The sequence below is a fragment of the Lithobates pipiens genome, unplaced genomic scaffold (genome assembly GCF_037356315.1).
Source record: "Lithobates pipiens isolate NorthernLeopardFrog02 unplaced genomic scaffold, aLitPip1_a1.2 Scaffold_18, whole genome shotgun sequence".
Lineage (NCBI taxonomy): Eukaryota > Metazoa > Chordata > Amphibia > Anura > Ranidae > Lithobates > Lithobates pipiens.
This window is the reverse complement of record NW_027507758.1, coordinates 105,379,218-105,398,035: the sequence shown is the minus strand read 5'-3', so window position 1 is coordinate 105,398,035 and position 18,818 is coordinate 105,379,218. Positions and strand designations below refer to the sequence as shown.

Sequence of the window (18,818 nt, the reverse complement as noted above, 5' to 3'; positions counted from 1 at the left end):
GCTGGGTGTGGGGGTACCTATGGCGGGGTGGTACACATGCCATGGCCCTGATGCTTTGCAGCCCTGACAAAAAAAGTGAATAGGGCCAAACGGCAACTTTTCTTCAACCATAGTAATGGCATGGAGCTGCAGCCTTTAAAGGGTTAAAATGGGCATCCTGTAGGCAACGTATCGCTTTTCAGCCTCCTGTCAAATGTCACTGAATTATCAGGAATAGATGGACAGTTATACAACAGGTAAAACCACTGTTATTCGGAAAGTATTTACAGCGCATTGCTTTTTCCACATTTTGTCAGCCTTATTCCAAAATGGATTAAATTCGTTATTTTCCTCAAAATTCTACAAACAATAGCCCATAATGACAACATGAAAGAAGTTTGTTTGAAATCATGTATTAAAAATAAAAAAAATCCCATGTACATAAGTATTCTCATCCTTTGTGCAATACTTTGTTAAAGCGCCTTTGACTCCAGTTACAGCCTCAAGTCTTTTTGAGTATGATGCTACAAGCTTGGCTTTGTTATCTTGGCTGTGTGCTTAGGGTTGTTGTCCTGTTGGAAGAAGAAACTTCACCTCAGTCTAAGGTCCAGAAAGCTCTGGAGCAGGTTTTCATAAAGGATGTCTCCACCACCAAGCTTCACTGTAGCTGTGGCATTGGCCAGTTGATGAGCGGTGCCTGGTTTCCTACAGACATGACACTTGCCATTCAGGCCAAAGAGTTCAATCTTTGTTTCATCAGACCAGAGAATTTTGTTTCTCATGGTCTGAGAGTCCTTCAGGTGCCTTTTGGCAAACTCCAGGCGGGCTGTCATGTGCCTTTTAACGACCGGCTTCCATCTGGCCACTCTATCATACAGGCCTGATTGTTGGAGTGATGTAGAGATGGTTGTTCTTCTGGAAGCTTCTCCTCTCTCCACAGAGAAACGCTGGAGCTCTGTCAGAGTGACCATCGGGTTCTTGGTCACTTCCATGACTAAGGCAGTTCACTGATCGCTCAGTTTGCCCTGGCGACCCGCTCTAGAAACAGTCCTGGTGCTTCCAAACTTGTTCTATTTAGAGGCCACTGTGATCATTGGGACTTGGTTCTGTACCCTTCCCCAGATCTGTGCCTTGTTACAACCCTGTCTTGGAGGTCTATAGACAATTCGTTGCACTTCATGGCTTGGTTTGTGCTCTGACATGCACTGTTAAAGTGGTTGTAAACCCTCAAATACAACTTAATCTTAGCAGATACTACATAACTCAGACAGCTAATCGCTGCCTGTGAAAGTGCACTTGTGTAGTTTCAATATAAATTGTCTATCTGTGATGACATCATGTGCGATTGCACAGTATGCACTTTCATTAGCGGCATGTATATTGTGCCGTTTATTTTCTGCATGTTTTTGGAATTTACTGTGAGCGAGATTCCCCTCTGAACAGCACAGAGGAGAAGTCTTGCGATTTAGAAATGATTCTGGTCTTCCTGATACTCCCCCTTGTGACTGAATAAGACGTCACACAGGGGAGTGAATCAGAGGAAGCTACGGCAGATGTGCGAGATTTCGGCAAAGATAAGGAGTGGAAAAGACGTCGGCATCGGCTTCGGAAAACGGAATAAAGAATGGTGCGAATGATACCCGGACGATACTGCAAAATCAAACAACTAAAAAAGGCACTTCTAACGCTTGTTTAGGAGTAATTTATATATCTCTTGCTTGGCAATGTAAAAAAAAAAAAATAGAAATATTGCGGGGTTTACTTGCTCTTTAACTGTGGGACCTTATACAGACAGGTGTGTGCCTTTCCAAATCATGTTCAGTCAACTGAATTTACCACAGGGGGACTCCAATAAAGTTGTAGAAACATCTCAAGGATGATCAGTTGAAATAGGATGCACACCTGAGTTCAGTTTCGAGTGTCCTGGCAAAGGCTCTGAATACTTATATCCACATTTTTTTCTTCCTTTTTTATTTTTAATGTATTTGCAAAGATTTCAAACAAACTAATTTAACAATGTCATTAATTGGGTATTGTTTGTAGAATGAATTTAATCCATTTTGGAATAAGGCTGTAACATAACAAAATGTAGAAAAAGTGAAGCATTGTGAATACTTTCCAGATGCACTGTATGTATTGTGTATTTACCGGTTTACCAGTTGTAAAGATGTAAGCACGCCCTCAATTCATTCGCCAAGCAAACTCATTAGCAATAATGCCTGAAAAAAAAAAAACTTAAAAGTCCTTTTAAAAGCTTGCAACTTTATCGCTTGAGTGAGCCAATTATGGGTAACACATATATTCAAGACTTTCAGTAGGGAAACCAAAGAAATGTAATTGTGTGTCGTATGATCTTTATTTAGCATCTGCTAGATCCTTCCTATAAGAAGATAGTCATTATAAAGCACGTTACACAATAAAACTTTCCAAGCACTTGTAGAAAGACTCAACAGAACGATGTTAAACAGCAGCGTGATGAGCTATTGCTTATGGAGTGGGATAGAACAAGTTTCCAATAAGAGATTGGACGTGTGTGCCTCCTATATAGAGCCCTCTAAAGCTTGGCTCTAGAGATTTTTACAAATTCCTTTGGTGTATACCAATTTTTATGGTCACCATAGGCCTTAACTGACTGTGGTACACAGTACACTCACCGATTCTGAAAATCCGTTACGAGACATCTGTATGCACCGACAGTCTATAAAAACCCTTAAAAATTCTAACCAACAAAAATTTGTTAGGATTTTAAATATTAACCGTGTCTCCAGAATGTCTTTGAGCAGTGACTATTATGCATTCCACTTGTTCTGAATTATATCCTTTTATCTTTTTAATCAAACCATAATAAAGTCATGCAATTTATCCAGATTGCTATATTGTAGTTTGTTACTATTGTGTAGTGACTCTCTGGTTTTGCATGTTCACTTTAAAGGAAGATGTCATTATACTTCACAGGTGCAACTAGTCAAATTATTATGACCCATTTGTAAAATATACATGTGCATCTCAAAAAATTTGAATATCCTCAAAAAGTTACTTTATTTCAATTCAAAAAGTAAAACTCATATATTATATAGATTTATTACACACGGAGCGATATATTTCAAGCATATTTATTTTAATTTTGATGATTGTGGCTTACAGCTAGTGAAAACCCAAACTTCAGTATCTCAGAAAATTAGGCGACCATCCTGTGGCACTGCTGAGGTGTTGTGGAAGCCCTTGTTGCTTTGATAGCGGCTTCAGCTCATCTGCATTGTTGGGTGTGGTGTCTCTCCTCTTCTTCTTGACAATACCCCACAGATTCTCTGAGGTTTAGGTCAGGTGAGTTTGCTGGCGAATCAAGCACAGTGATACCATGATCGTTAAACCAGGTATTGGTAACTTGGGCAGTGTGGGCAGGTGCCAAATCCTGCTGGAAAATGAAATCAGCATCTTCATAAGGAAGCCACGCCAGCAGATGACATGGCTTCAAAATCATCACTGACTGTGGAAACTTCACACTGGACCTCATGCAACTTCGATTCTATGCCTCTTCCTCCAGACTCTGGGATTTCCAAAATAAATGCAAAATTTACTTTCATCTAAAAGAGGACTTTGGACCACTGAGCAACAGTCCAGTTCTTTTTCTCCTTAGCCCAGGTAAGACGCTTCTGATTGTTGTCTCTGGTTCAGGAGTGGCTTGACACAAGGAATGCGACAGCTGTATACCATGTTCTGAAAACGTGAGTGTGTGTGGTGTAGAGCTGCAACTAACGATTAATTTGTCTGTCGACGAATCTATCAATTATTTTTTTGATTAGTCAACGACTATCCGATTATTTTTATTTAAATTTTTTTAATGAATCTAGTGGTTTTTTTTTTGATTAGTTAATTAATCCTTTGGCTAACCTTACAAAAAATAAGTACATTAAAAAAAAAAGTAAGATAAAAGAATATAACTAGTACATACATATATATATTATATATAAGTATTATATTCTTACCTTTTTTTTATGTACTTATTTTTGTAAAGTTAAGATAAAAGAATATATATGTACGGCTGAGCATGGCTGGGGTACGGCAGAGTATGGCTAGGCAGGGTACAGCAGAGTATGGCTAGGCACTGTATTGCTGGGTACTTCAGTGTATGAAGGGATGGCTGCTTCCATCCGATCTCTCCCCTCCACTGTACAGATTAGTACAGAGAGGGGAGAGAGGAACCATCATCATGTCATGACGCCGGTTTGTTTACAAGTGATCGCTCCGTTGGAGCGATCACAGTGTAAACAGCCTGGGTGTAGAAAGATGGCCGCCGCTTCAGAGCTAGGCCGAAGCCGCGGCCTTTCCGAAGGCCGGGATCATGGCATGTGCCGATCTGAGTGGGATGACCCGCTCGGATCATGGATTGGTGACGATCCGTTGCACACCTAGGGACAGAGGCATGGAGGGGGAGAAGAGAGGGGGGTGGCAGTACGGAGGAGAGCGGTAGATACTGAGAGATACTAAGCACTGTGACGCATCGACACCCTGCATGCACGTCAACGTATTTTTGTAGTCGATGTAATCGATTACGTTGACTCGTCATGGCAACTCTAGTGTGATAGCTCTTGAAGCACTGACACCAGCCGTAGTCCATTCCTTGTGAATCCCCCCCAAATTCTTGAATGGCCTTTGCTTTACAATCCTCTCAAAATTAGAGTTATCCCTGTTACTTGTGCACCTTTTTCTACCGCATTTTTTCTTTCCACTCAACTTTCCATTAATGTGCTTGGATGCAGCACTCTGTGAACAGCCAGCTTCTTTAGAAATGACCTTTTGTGACTTATCCTCCTTGTGTGGGGTTTCAATGACTGTCTTCTGGACAACTGTCAAGTCAGCAGTCTTCCCTATGATTATGTAACCTACTGAACCAGACTCAGAGACCATTTAAAGGCTCAGGAACATTTACAGGTGTTTTGAGTTAATTAGCTGATTGGAGTGTGGCACAATAAGTCTACAATATTCAAATTTTCTGAAATGCTGAATTTTGGGCTTTTGCTAGCTGTAAGCCTTCCTCAAAAGAAAGAAATGCTTGAGATGTATAACTTTGTGTGTAATTAATCTATATAATATATCGGTTTCACTTTTTTGGATTGAATTACTGAAATAATGTTGCAGTATGTTGCAGTTTGTCTACAAGCCTTTGCCTCTTAAATATAATCATCAAGAGTTGAAGCTTAACTCAGGGCAGTAATAAAATAAACAAAACTGTGTGTCCTCCTTTTTTTTACAGCTAATGAAGAATATATTGCTTGTTTTGCAAGGGTATAATCTGAAAGTACCCAAACACATACTGATACTATCATTCAATCGATCGAATGATGAATCCACTGTTTGTGATCTCTCATACCTAGATTGTTCAGGTTCATATGTGTATGGTCACTTTAACATGGAATAATACATACCTTACCCCCTGGTCTTGCAGTCTTCTTTCCTTTCATTTCTGGTTGTAATGCAGTGTCCCCTGAAATCTTTTCTTGCCAGTATTGTCATTATCATGGCAATGTATCATGTACAAGGCCAACACTGGTCCTGCATTGTGTGAGGTGACAGAGCACAGGAGTTGACCACCAGCTGTCATGGGGCCTTGGCGTAAAGTAAGTATTACTCTGTTAGATTGTTCCCTAAAAAAAACCCAAAGCACATTTGAGTCTTTATAAATTGGGGTAGAGGGGAGAACGTTGGTTATTTTATTACTACCCATTGTAAAGCTTAAAGTGTACTTGAAACATGTGACATTCAGGGTTTTAACTTGCTTGATATATATATTTTTTTAATGATATAATCAAAAATTCCATAGATGAAATAAAAATAAGCAAAGAATTTAGAATGTTCTCTGAAGTTCACATACACTTTTCCTTCTGTAAGTGGGGAAACCTTTTTAGATAGTGTATGAAAAATATCTGTGTAAAAATACGGTACCTACATATGTTATGTGGCTTGTGTCTAGAAACGAATGGCATTCCTCTGTAAGGTGAAAAAGGTGAACACACATTATCAATTAACCAGGGTTCAGAGTCTCCATTGATAATTTTATATGGTGCTAGTCTAGTGTAGTCTACTAAAACAGCCGTTTGCTTACTTGGATCTCTTGGCTTCTCTAAATATCTTTAGAATTTGATGTAAAATGTAAATGAGACAAAACATATTGCCTTCTCTTGTTTAAAGCCAATTGCATTACTATCACTCTCCCTAGAAGCACATACCTTCCCTCTGCTCTCCTGCCACTCCATTTAGCTGCCGATTAGCAAGTAACGAAAGCCCTGTGTAAGCTCCAGGTTGCTTTAGTTAAAGTTGACACATCGCTGAGGACTTTGGTGCCCTTGTGACTGTGCTCAGCCAAGCACCCGCACTGTCACGTGAGAGGGAGGGGAGTGATTTGCATGGTCCTTCATACCTCAAAATCTCCCTGACAGGTTTATATCCAAAAAAAGTTTCTTGGAATTTAATTTGAAAAGCACAGTGCTTACGTGGTTAGCAATTCCACCTAGCAGCACCAGGATCGTTGGTTCGAATACCACTAGCTGCCTAGAGTTTGCATGTTCTCTCTGTGCCTTCGTGGGTTTACTCTGGTTTCCTCAGACACTCTAAAGACATGTTAGTAGGTTAATTGGCTCCTGTCTAAATTGGTCCTAGTATGTGTGTGTATGAATGCAAGTTAGGGACCATAGATTGTAAGCTCTTTGAGGGCAGGGACTTATGTGAATGTATAGTATATGTAAGGCACTGCGTAAATTGACAGTGCTATATACAGTACCTTGAAAAAGTATTCATACCCCTTGAAATTTTCCACATTTTGTCATGTTACAACCAAAAAATGTAAATGTATTTTATTGAGATTTTATGTGATAAACCAACACAAAGTGGCACATAATTGTGAAGTAGAAGGAAAATGATAAATGGTTTTCAAACTTTTTTACAAATATGTGAAAAGTGTGGTGTGCATTTGTATTTAGCCCCCCTGAGTCGAAACTTTGTAGAACCACCTTTCACTGAAATTACAGCTGATGGTATTTTTGAGGGTCTCCACAAGGCTTTGCACATCTAGAGTGAGATTTTTCCCATTCTTCTATGCAAAATAGCTCAAGCTCTGTCAGATTGGATGGAGAGTGTCTGTAAACGGCAATTTTCAAGTCTTGCCACAGAATCTCAATTTTATTTAGGTCTGTACTTTGACTGGGCCATTCTAACACATGAATATGCTTTGATCTAAACCATTTCATTTTAGCTCTGGCTGTATGTTTAGGATTATTGTCCTGCTTGAAGGGGAACTTCCTCCCCAGTCTCAAGTATTTTGCAGACTCTAACAGGTTTCCTTCTAAGATTGCCTTGTATTTGGCTCCATCCATATTCCCATTGACTCTGACCAGCTTCCATGTCCCTGTTAAAGAAAAGCATCCCCACAACATGATTCACGGTGGGGCTGGTGTGTTCAGGGTGATGTGCAGTGTTAAGCCCCATACGCACTATTTTCTGCTGATTTTTGTCTTCAGATTTACCAAAACCATGTAGTGCAAGGGCCTGCCTGATTGCATACAAATTGAGACTCCTAAGGTTTGACCTCCATATATGGTTTTGGTAAATCTTAAGGAAAAAATCAGCAGAAAATCTGATAGTGTGTATGGGGCTTAAGTCTGACCAGAACACCTTCCACATGTTTTCTGTGTCCTCCACATGGCTTTTTGCAAACTTTAAACTGGACTTCTTATGGCTTTCTTTTAACAATGGCTTTCTTCTTGCAACTATTCCATAATGGTCAGATTTGTGGCGTGCACGACTAATAGTTGTCCTGTGGACAGATTCTCTCAACTGAGCTGTGGATCTCTGCAGCTCCTCCAGAGTTACCATAGTTGCTTTTCTGATTAATGATCTCCTTGCCTGGCCTGTCAGTTTAGGTGGACGGCCATGTCTTGGTAGGTTTTCCATTGTGCCCTACTCTTTCCAATTTCGGATTATGGATGGAACAGTACTCCCTGAGATGTTCAAAGCTTGGGATATTTTTTTGTACCCTAACCCTTTTTGAAACTTCTCCACAACTTTATCCTTGACCTGTTTGGTGTGTTCTTTGACCTTCATGATGCTATTTGTTTGCTAAGGTTCTCTATCAATCCTCTGAGGGCTTCTGAAGACAATTGGTTCTACTAGATTTTAGTTAGGGGTATCGGAGTAAAAGGGGCTGACTACAAATGCACGCCACACTTTGCAGATATTTATTGGCAAAAAATGTTGAAAATAATTTATCAATTTCCTTCCACTTCACAATTATGTGCCACTTTGTGTTGGTCTATCACATAACATCCTAATGAAATACATTCAGATTTTTTGGTTGTAACATGACAAAATGGGGAACATTCCAACGGGTATGAATACCTTTTCAAGGCACTGTAAGTACCTGTAGTACCAATAATAATAACTTTTAACACAAAAGTTGCAAATGTTGACTTCTGCCTTCCGAATATATTCGTCACTTAGCTACAGTCATGTGAAAAATTAAGTAAATCTCATGGAAGTTGTTGACTTTTTCAACAGGCATTCAATTTTTATGCAAACACTGCTTACAGATAAGATATAGTTGCTATACCTGAATAAGTATGCTATAAACATAGGAGAAATTTTCAATCCTTTATTTAGCAAAAGTAGCAATAAATGTAATGGTGTACAGTGTAAAAAGTGCACATGCCCTTAAAAGCTGATATGGCTTTTCTAGTAGGAATGACTTGTAGGCATATTGTATAACTGGCCACAATTTCTAAATCTGACCACTCCTCAATACAAAATTCCTTCATTTGCAAGATGTGATTGAATTTCCTAGCATTAACCCATTTGGGGTGGACAGGTGGTCTGGAGGCATATTTCATTAATTCTCTCATATAGTTCGTTCCTAATTTAGTTCAGTACTTTATAATATTATAGTATACAATCTCTATGTTACTTATACTTTCACTTATAACATACCTAATCTATGTGATCAATACCTGATTATAACTATATTGTTTACGATACTCATGATATGATGCTCGTTATGATCTGTAAACTTCTCTTTTTTTTTTTCTCTTGAAATTAAATAAAAAGATTTAACAAGGAATTTCCTAGCATTGCCTCACTGCTTCAAAATCCCCCTACAAAATGTCAATAGTAATCAAATCAGGGCTTTACAGTCCATAACCCCTTATCTTTTTAATGAGCCATTCCTTCTGGTTTGTGCTTCAAAACATACTGAAAGAATAATTTCCAGTTCGAATTCCGCATTGGGACAGATGGCCTCCAATTCTCATCAAGCACACTTTGATATAATGCGGAATATATAGTTGATTCAGTGATTGCAAGCTGTCCAGGCCCTGAAGCAGCAAAACAACCCCAAACTTTAACATTTCCACCACCAGGCTTCACAGCTGTTATGAGATTTTTCTCCTTGAATACTGTTTTTGGCTTGAAGCATCCATCTCTAAGGTTAGTGTGACCAAACAACGCATCAAATGGTCAGATCTTGGGTTGAACTTACTTGGACAAAACTTGTAAAAACTTAGCAGTTTGAAATCTAAACCACATGTGAAATTAATGATTTCAAATCATTTGGCAATCTATTTAAATCCTTTGCCAGACTCAGAAGCATGTACAATTTTCTTTATCAGGGCCTTTTGAAAGTTCTGTCAATCTTGGCATAATGACCCTACACATGTTAATAGCAAAGCCAACACTAGCCCTAGATGTCTGAGGTTTAAAGGCTCCATATGTATACTCCCTAAGGAGGTTCTAATTATTGGCCCCTAATTTGAAACACTGGCTTTGAAGTGCTGGTAAATGTTGGGGTGTACTTTTTCCATATGACCAATCTGTATTTTTATTAATTTATATCGGGGATCTCCAAACTACGGCCCTCCAGCTGTTGCGGAAAATACACATCCCATAAGGCATTGTAAAACTCTGACATTCACAGACATTACTAGGCATGATGAGAACTGGAGAGCCGTAGTTTGAAGACCCCTGATTTAGATCATGAAAATGAATACCTAATACCGTGTGTCATTTGTTTAAAGAGGAAGTAAACCCTGATGGGTTTACTTCCTCTTTTTTTCCCTGCAAAGGTAAAGCATAATGGACTACTATGCATCGCATAGTAGCTCATTATGTGTCACTTACCTGACACAGGAGCCAGCGAAGTCGCCGCTGATCCCTGTAGTCCGCCGCGTCCATCTTGCTGGTGGCGTCTCGCAGCTCCGACCAATGACAGCGGCGCAACCGCGATGACGTCACTCCCACGCATGCGCACGGGAGTCGCGCCTCGCAGCTCCGTTGCTGTCATACGGCGAAGCCGCGATGACGTCACTCCCGCGCATGCGCACGGGAGTCGACAAATTTGGCAAATCCATTCTTGGATTTGCCGCATTTAGTGCGCCTGCGCGCCGCTGTCTACGGCGCATGCGCCGTAGACAGCGGTGCCCATTTTCGGGCAAATATCTCCTAAACCATATAGGTTTAGGAGATATTGCTTGGACCTACAGGTAAGCCTTAATCTAGGCTTACCTATAGGTCCAAGTTGTTTGGAAGGGTTTACTTCCTCTTTAAGTATGTCACTTTTATGTGTAGGCACTGTTTGAATTCAAATCTAAAGAAGTACAGCCAAAGCTTGTTTGGCTGTACTTCTCCTGTGGATCATAGGAGTGCAGTTCATTCTGTACTCCTGTGACCCGTTTTCAGCAGACAGCAGGCTTCAGCCCGCTGTCAGCTGACGCCACAGAGCCAGTCCAGACTCGGGCAAGATCACAACCATATGGTCGGGATCCGCCCACATGCCTGGACCGACACCCAGCTCAGCCTCTTTGTAAGCCACTGAGAGCCTGAGCCGGCCGCTCCCGCCTCTTCCACAGCCCAGCACTCCAAAGAGCATGAGGGCAGAGCAGAGACTGACAGTCACCAGCTCTCTGCTCGGGGAACTCTGACAACCGAGTTATCAGCGGTGTTTGATCGCTCGGTTCTCAGTGTTCAAGCTGGCAGGGGACAGTTGCAGAATCAGAGTGATGCTGCATCCACCTATGTAAATATGATTCTACAAAAACCCAGATTCCCATACTTCTCTTTAATGTTTGCCTATTCACATATCTTGAAAAAGTCAACAATTTCCATTGGGTATACTTATGTTTTTTGTTTTTTTACATGACTGTATAATGCTGATCCACTTGCTACAGTACTTCCAGTTACTGACCCAAAGCAGTAACGTTTGGTAAAGTAAAGTAAAGTTTGGCTAGGGACTTTACTCTGACATTGCCGATTTGTATATGACGTGTGCCAGGTCAGTGGCTCAGTATGAGTTAAAGCAAAAACATAGCAGCCAAGCAACTAGACATTGCATCATGCAAATTTCTCTTGTTGCAGGTTTTACTGTAAAACCCATTTTCTTCCTTTATGCCTTTATTTGATTCTCAGAGTAAAAGCACTTACCAGTTAGTGAGACAGATGAGGACAGCCTTTATTCATCATCTCAAAATATCAATGAAAGAGCTGCCATGACCACATGCCTATTCTGTAATTAGGGATGAATGATACAGGAGTTAAGATTGAACACTATTTCAAAATACGCTAATACTTTCAGATCTGCGGAAAAGGACAATGCCTGTCTTCCCAACCCTCATTCCTACTGGCATATGGCATTTTCTGCAAATGGACAGATGCACTTTAACACATCTGTGATCTTACCATCCTTTTAACACATTTAACTTGTTTCTGGGAAAGTCATGTGTCAGAGCGTGCTGAACATTTTGGGAATGTGTTCCTTTTTTTTGTTCTTGTTTGTGTGACCATACCTGGGAACTTAACAGCTGACCCGTCAGTTATATGCTCCATGCACCATAAAGTTTTTCCTTTATTTGTGATTAGGTCATATCCAGAATATGATGATACATTCACCTGTCTGTATTTTAAGGAATTCTATTTAAAATACTATTGACAGTGCTGTGTGGATCTGCTATCACTAATGACAATGGTCAGCTGGTTATACATTTTCCCAGGCATGATGCAAAGTAATAGCTGTTGATGGTGCCTCGGTTGCTGTTCTCATGAGTGTTAATGGGTACAAGGGCGTATGATTGATTGGATTTTTGTCCGTTTTTCTGTCTGTTTTAGTTTTCATGGCTTTGCAGGTGGAGGGCTTACTTAATGCCAGCATGTTTGAGTATTGTTTCTGCTTTGGATTTATTGTCCCTTTCAGTTCTCAAATGTAGGTGGGGTTAACTGTATAAAAGACCTCTACAGTAAGGGCTTTGTTAAAAAAAAAAAAAAAAAAAAAAAAGTGTCGTGTGTAGTGACTCAAATCGGAAAATACTATAATATGGCAAATAGATGGAGATGGCAATCCGATATAATAAACACATTAAGCAAATTACAGGGACTGAGACATTTTCACAGTGATATATATATATATTTTTTAGACCCCTATGTGTGTAGAAGTAGTTGCACACCTCACAGATAAAACATTAAACACTAAATGGAATCTACTTTTTTTTTTATGAAGGGGAAGTTGATTTTTTTTTTTTTTTCAAGAACAAAAAAAAACAGACCATAGGCAAGGACACATTTCTTATGACATGAGCAAAATATATAGTTGTACATTGTCTCTATTCTTTCCTTGGGGTGTGGTTTGTAGTTAAACATCCCAGAATAAAGAATGACAGCTTCCACCAGTTCCCAGTTGGTAAATCCATTGGTTTTCATCTTTCGCTATGGTATATACAGGGCGCCATCATTTCCCTTTTTTTTTTTTTTTTGACAGCACCCACCCAAGATAACTAAATTAGTCTAGGGATTAGAACTGGAAGCAAAGGGCTCATAAATCTTTCTGTACGTGTAAAAAAAAAAAAAAAAAAAAAAAATACTTAAGTCTGCGCTATCAGTGTGTTCTATCCTCGCAGTCACCAGTCAGATTGTTTCAAGGCAGGTTTGATACCAGTGACTGAGGGGTAACCAACATGTTGATATATCAGGCCTCTAGTTTTATCTCTGGAGAAAAGAGGAAGCTTAAGCTGGGTATGCACTGATAGATTTCCAAATAAAGTTCTTAGAATGCTTGTACGAAAATTCTCTGTACATTGCTTTTTAACATTTGATTTAGAAACCAATTGACTTTACAGAAGGAAAACCAAAAACACTGTTAGAAATTTGCACATTCGAGAGAAATTTCCCATCTTGCTCCTTCGAATTTTCAAAAACGAATGCGTATTTCATCCCACCAATTATTAGAAGAATGGACAAACGCCTTACAATGTTCTGTGTTGAAAAATGTTGAACAAAATTCTACTAGTGTATACCCAGCTTTAGGAAGAATATAAAAAAAAACAGTGACAACAAAGTAAAGATTTAGGGTTTTCAGTCACTTCTTAATAAAAAGAAGTTCTCTTCTCTTGTGGGAAGATCTCTTGAATATACTTTCATTATTATTCTTCATTATACGTTCTGGATTTAACTATAAAATGGGTAAGTCATCTATTCATAACATATTGCTATATTTCCAGACTCTGAGGAACTACTTCTTGGAAAATTCTGATGGTTACTAATTGGTGCTGGTTTCAGTGTCCTTCATGCTTCAGCAAGCTTAACGTAGTAGCATTAGTGCGATTTTTGTGTTTTAGTGTGAGTTCTCTGCAGGCTTCTGTAAACATCTGAGTGCGCTTAGGAGACTTTTTCATTTTGCCAATTTTAAACTGCTTTTGTTGCAAAAGTTGTTTGTCATTTATGACTTCTTGTTTTGGGAAGAGCCCTAGCCTATATGTGATTATGTATGGAATGAGGAGACCTCTTTATGCATCCCCACAGTTTTTCCTTCAGGTGAAAGGGGTGTATTGCTCTACAAATACAGTCTATATGTACAATGTTGTGGCACCCTTTATTAGCCTCTAGTGCACAGTTCCAGGAATGTCTTCATGAGCTGAAATTGGAACCCCATACCTCCTAACCGAAACACTCAGATGTTTAGAGAATTGTGTGGGTTGTGGTGGTTGTGATGGGACACGACGCTGAGGTTTGCCTTTGCTGATTATCATTTTATACTGCAAGGTGTGGATCCAGAATTATATGCGTTGACAACTTCAAAAGTGGAATGCTCAAGTGCCAGCAACAAAGTGACGGACGCGTTTGCAAGACTTATGTCTACAGCAGAGACAACGAGCACTTCTGCAAAGTGAGTTAAATTGAGTTGCAAGTTATTCTTGTTAAAGCATTTACTAAAGCTATTTTTTTAATTGAATGATGGTATTGCTCAGAGCTGCCTTGAACATTCTTTTCTTGGGTCTCTCGCTAGTGCTCTCCACTCCTCTTCTCCGTTTGCTTTCATAGCAAGCTGCTTGCTATGGGGCAGACGCAGGGCAGCTCCTGAGTCGGGCTGTGTGGGTCTGTAGACACATATAGCCCGGCTTGGCCCCATCCCCTGCTGCCTCCTCATTGTATTTGATTGACAGCAGCAGGTGCCAGTGGCTTCCACTGCTGCCTCAATTCCCAGTGAGGAGAGAGCGAGCAGTGCTGGATATAGATCACACTCTGGTAGTTATGGTGAGGTGGATCTCTTTCCTCCATGGAGGCTCTAATTTCACAGGGACTTTTCCACCTTAAGTTTTCTACTTTTAAGTGAAAGCCACATGTCAAAATGACTAGATTTTGTGACACTTAAAGTTGGCTGCAAATCTGGACTTGTGTTGGAAAATGTTATCTTGACTAAGTCCCTTTCTTTCTTGAAATCCCCCTATAGCAGTGGTTCTCAACCGACCCCTTCAGGGGTCAAATGCCGATTTGCCAGGGGTCACCGAATCACACAAACATTTACATGTCACAAAGCTACTTTGCAGTTGTATCCTACTTTAATGCCACCTAAAGTGTACTGTTTTTATGCTAACAGTATACAGCTTAGCTACAGAGACCTATGTTTGTGGGTACAAGCCCTAAACATTGCAGCTTTCAGTGGTTCACAGTCCCTTTGAATTCAGGAAACAAGGAAGAAAGGGCAATAGTGATTAGTGAGTCAGTATACAAATAAGGCAATTTGGTTTGAAGTTTTTTATTTTATGCAAATATCCTGGTGAAAGTTTGTACTAATGATAACCATATCGATGCGTTTGGATTTTCACAGAAAATAGCAAATGTTAATTAACCACTTGCCTAGGCCAATTTTCAGCTTTTAGCGCTGTCGCACTTTGAATGACAATTGCGCAAATCAAAATTTTTATCATTTTTTTTCATACAAATAGAGCTTTATTTTGGTAGTATTTAAACACCACTGTTTATTTTTTGCTAAATAAAGCAATAAAGGCCGAAAATTTTGAAAAAAAATCAAACTTTTTCATAGTTTGTTATAAAATTTTGCAAACCGGTAATTTTTCTCCTTCACTGATGTGCCCTGATGAGGCTGCAGTCATGGGCACTAATAGGCCGTACTCATGGGCACAGATTGGTGGCACTGTTGGGACTGCACTCTCTTCTACTCTCCTCATGCTGTCAGCATGAGAAAAGGAGTTCCGTTGTCTTTCCGAGAAAGTTCCCCCGGTGGATAAGGATCCCCCTGTACTGCACAGGCGAAGCATAACGGAGTCTCCGAAAATAGCCAAAGCCAGCTGTACACGGCGCCTGCGCACTACATTCTAACCTATGTCCAGGTTCAAGCCCCACCATCCAATTGGACATAGAGTCAGAATAAAAATATGCTGAGCGCAGCTAGGCTGTGTTCAGCTTCGGCTATTTTCGGAGACTTTGTTGTGCTTAGTACTGCGCAAGTGCTGCGCCTTCGCAGTACAGGAGAACACCATAACCAGCTTCTGTTTAGATCCACGATCAGCTGTGATTGGACATAGCTGATCATGTAGTAAAGAGCCGCCGATTGGCTCTTTGCCTCAATCTGTGAACAGCAGTGTCCTTTGGATCATGTCACGCCATCATATGACAGTGGCCAGAACTAGCCGGCCACGCTGTAGCCACCATTCAGCTATAGCACGGTGGGCAAGTGGTTAACCTTTTATAAGGTCAATTAATCCTTGACTCAGTATTCAGTTGGATTAGCATATATACTATATATTAGATTATAGGCCTTGTGTAAAAAATAAATAAATAAATAAAATTGACGGTATTGGGGGTGAAAGAGAATAATAAAACCTAAAATAACACCTCTCACATTTTGTCAGTAATTTTATATAAACGTATAAGTAAATCTCTTCTGATTATTGTGAGAAACATTTTCCTTTTCCCATCCCTCTAAGTTTGATACACAAAGCCTTATGGACTTTAACATGGAAGTTGTCATAATACAGTATACTGTTAATCATGTATGAACTCTGTTCACCATCTCTTGTTTTTCCATGTTCTTAATTATGTATGTTTCTGGTTGGGTTAACACAATGTTCCCTTTTTTCTACTCAACAGAAAACCTCGGAGAGATGAGAACCTTAGCAAAGAGGCTGCCAAAGTAATAGCCAGCCTTCCTGACTTGTCTTTCATGCATGCCAAGGTGTTGATGTTCCCTGTCTCATTAACACCTTTAACAAGTTCTCAAGACAAGGTAGACTGATCAGACAAGAAGAAAAAAAATCCAAAAAGCATTGGATGTTTTATATCCAAACTTTTTAAAGAGGAAAAAAAGTGTCTGCTTCATACAATCACTTTAGATGAAGTGTTGGTAAGCAGAATGACAAAGGGTATATATACACTCTGATGTATAGTTCAACACTGAATCCTTCATTTATATAAAAATTATTCCAGATAATTTGTATATAATGGCAAGGGGAACTTTTTTTTTTTCCTTTTCCTCCTGATGTGCTGGGTTACATACACTGGTGGATCCTTTCTTAATAAAAATAAAAAACAGACAAACGTGAACATGCAAAACCTTCACTGCCTGTGAGCCTATTGCGGTGACATCATCTCCCCCTTTTCCAGTTGTATTACCGTTGTTGTACTGTTACATATATGTGTTCAATGTTGCTCATTTTATGTATTAATTTGACTTAAACCGACGTGGAGCGGACATCCGTGCATAACCCACTCTCTGGGAACACCAACCCAGCAGATGCAGCATAACACTTAATTTTCTGGCAAATTTGCTCTTTTATAAAAGGCAGCAATATCGGTCTTTTTTTTTTTTTAGAGTTTTTATCTGGCCTCTTTCTTTGTGTGTGCAGTTCGGTCCATAAGTCGTGGGCGTATTGTCACAGACAGTTTGTGTTGCCCATCACAGCCTGTGAAATTCTGCCTTTCACTGTAGCCCCATAATGTGCTTAGAGGCAGAAGGGGGGATCTGGTTGCAGCGGGCTACATAGACTAAAGCCAGCCATACATGGACCCGAAATTTGTCTGGTTTAGCAAGGATCGGTCAAGATGCGATCCATCTATAGGCAAGGCTGATTGTACCCAAGTCGATCCAATGATCAACTTAGGTACAACTAGCCTGTTGGATTATTTTTTTTATTTACAAGTGATTACTGCAGGCGGCTATAGCTGCTAGTAGTAATCATTGTTTTCTGCCGACCAGAAAGGCTCCCCACATCCCCCTGCTGGCAGAACACAATAGCACTGTGGGAGGCATTGCCCCATCAACACTGACTGTGTTGATGAGGAAATTGAGTGATTTTCTTTCCTTTTACCCATAGTGGAAGGAAAGAAAATCGGATCTATGGGCTGACTAAACATTCATAGTTTTTCTTTTTGTTTTGTTTTGTTTTTGTTCAACACAGTGCAAATGGTGAATCTTCTCTGCCAGTTATTGTATTCTGACAGCCGGCACCTGAAACTGTGATAATACATGAACAATGACTGCAACTGATTGGCTGCATTCACTGTTCAGCCAACAATCTTCTACCTGGATCCTTTAGCTTTTCAAACAAAAGATGTGGAGCTTGACAGGGCCACCTATTGATGAAATTTCAGCCAGTTCCTCAGGAACCTGTTAAAATTTGCTAAGTGTATGACCAGCTGGAATTATAGTGTATATTATTTGGGATACAACACCAAACACAGTTCTACGTAATGTTGTATTACCTGCAGGTGTCTGCTTCTGCAAAAAAATCTTTCCCACTGTGCCTCCTTGGAGCCGCTACAGCTTAAAAACACTTGACGAGGCTTAACCCAGTATACAGCGTTAATATGCATTTAGGCCCATGAGGCTTTTTAAAGCTTAATGCTGCTGCTGCAGAAGTCCCTGGGTTTTTGTTTTGTTTTGTTTTTACAGCTTGAAAGCGCCTCTGCCACTTACAGCTCCTAAAAGCCTATGTGCACATGGACAGATTGAATAACATGGAGAGACGTTTTTAAGCTGTAAAAAAAAAGAGCCTGATGCTCCTAAAAGTGGCAGGAAGAATGCCTGTGTGTATGAGGCCTTAAGGTTAACGTCCATCAATGCTACTGAGAAAAGTTGTGCTGCTTGTCCTCCCTTTTTTTACCCTGTCTGTAATTTTTATTGATTACATTACAACTCTCCTACAATGCATTGCCTTTCGTGAATGGGCAGAGTAGATGCTGTCATTCAGCTGCTCCACTATGATGCCTTGATGAGTTCTCTGAATGGTGAAGGAGGTAGGTGGGCAGACAGTGCAACTTTTATCATTAGCAGTGGCTGCTGTAAAAAAATAAAATAAAATATATGGAATGCCAGAAAAAAATCCAAAAATTATACTCACCTAGGTGGACGCAGTATGGGTCCAGTATGGGAAAACCAGTCACAGGAGTGCAGAATGACTGCACTCCTTCGATCCATAGAAGTACAGCCAAACACGCTTTGGCCATACTTCTCCTTTTAACCTTAATGCTGGAGGACAGCTGCTCAGAACAGTATCCAGGGCTCTGATGAGGCA

General features: G+C 40.1%; 1 protein-coding gene across 2 annotated transcripts in view; it reads left to right on the top strand.

The window, feature by feature from the left end:
* The window catches only part of AFTPH (aftiphilin), a 107,943-nt gene extending 89,339 nt beyond the window's left edge, over positions 1-18,604 (top strand). For both annotated transcript variants that reach the window (XM_077485965.1, XM_077485966.1), the window contains 2 exons: positions 14,047-14,170; positions 16,396-18,604. In XM_077485965.1, coding sequence (XP_077342091.1) covers positions 14,047-14,170; positions 16,396-16,540 — 269 coding nt within the window. In that variant the 3' untranslated portion in view covers positions 16,541-18,604. The remainder of the gene's footprint in view (positions 1-14,046; positions 14,171-16,395) is intronic.
* The last annotated feature ends 214 nt before the right edge of the window (positions 18,605-18,818 follow it).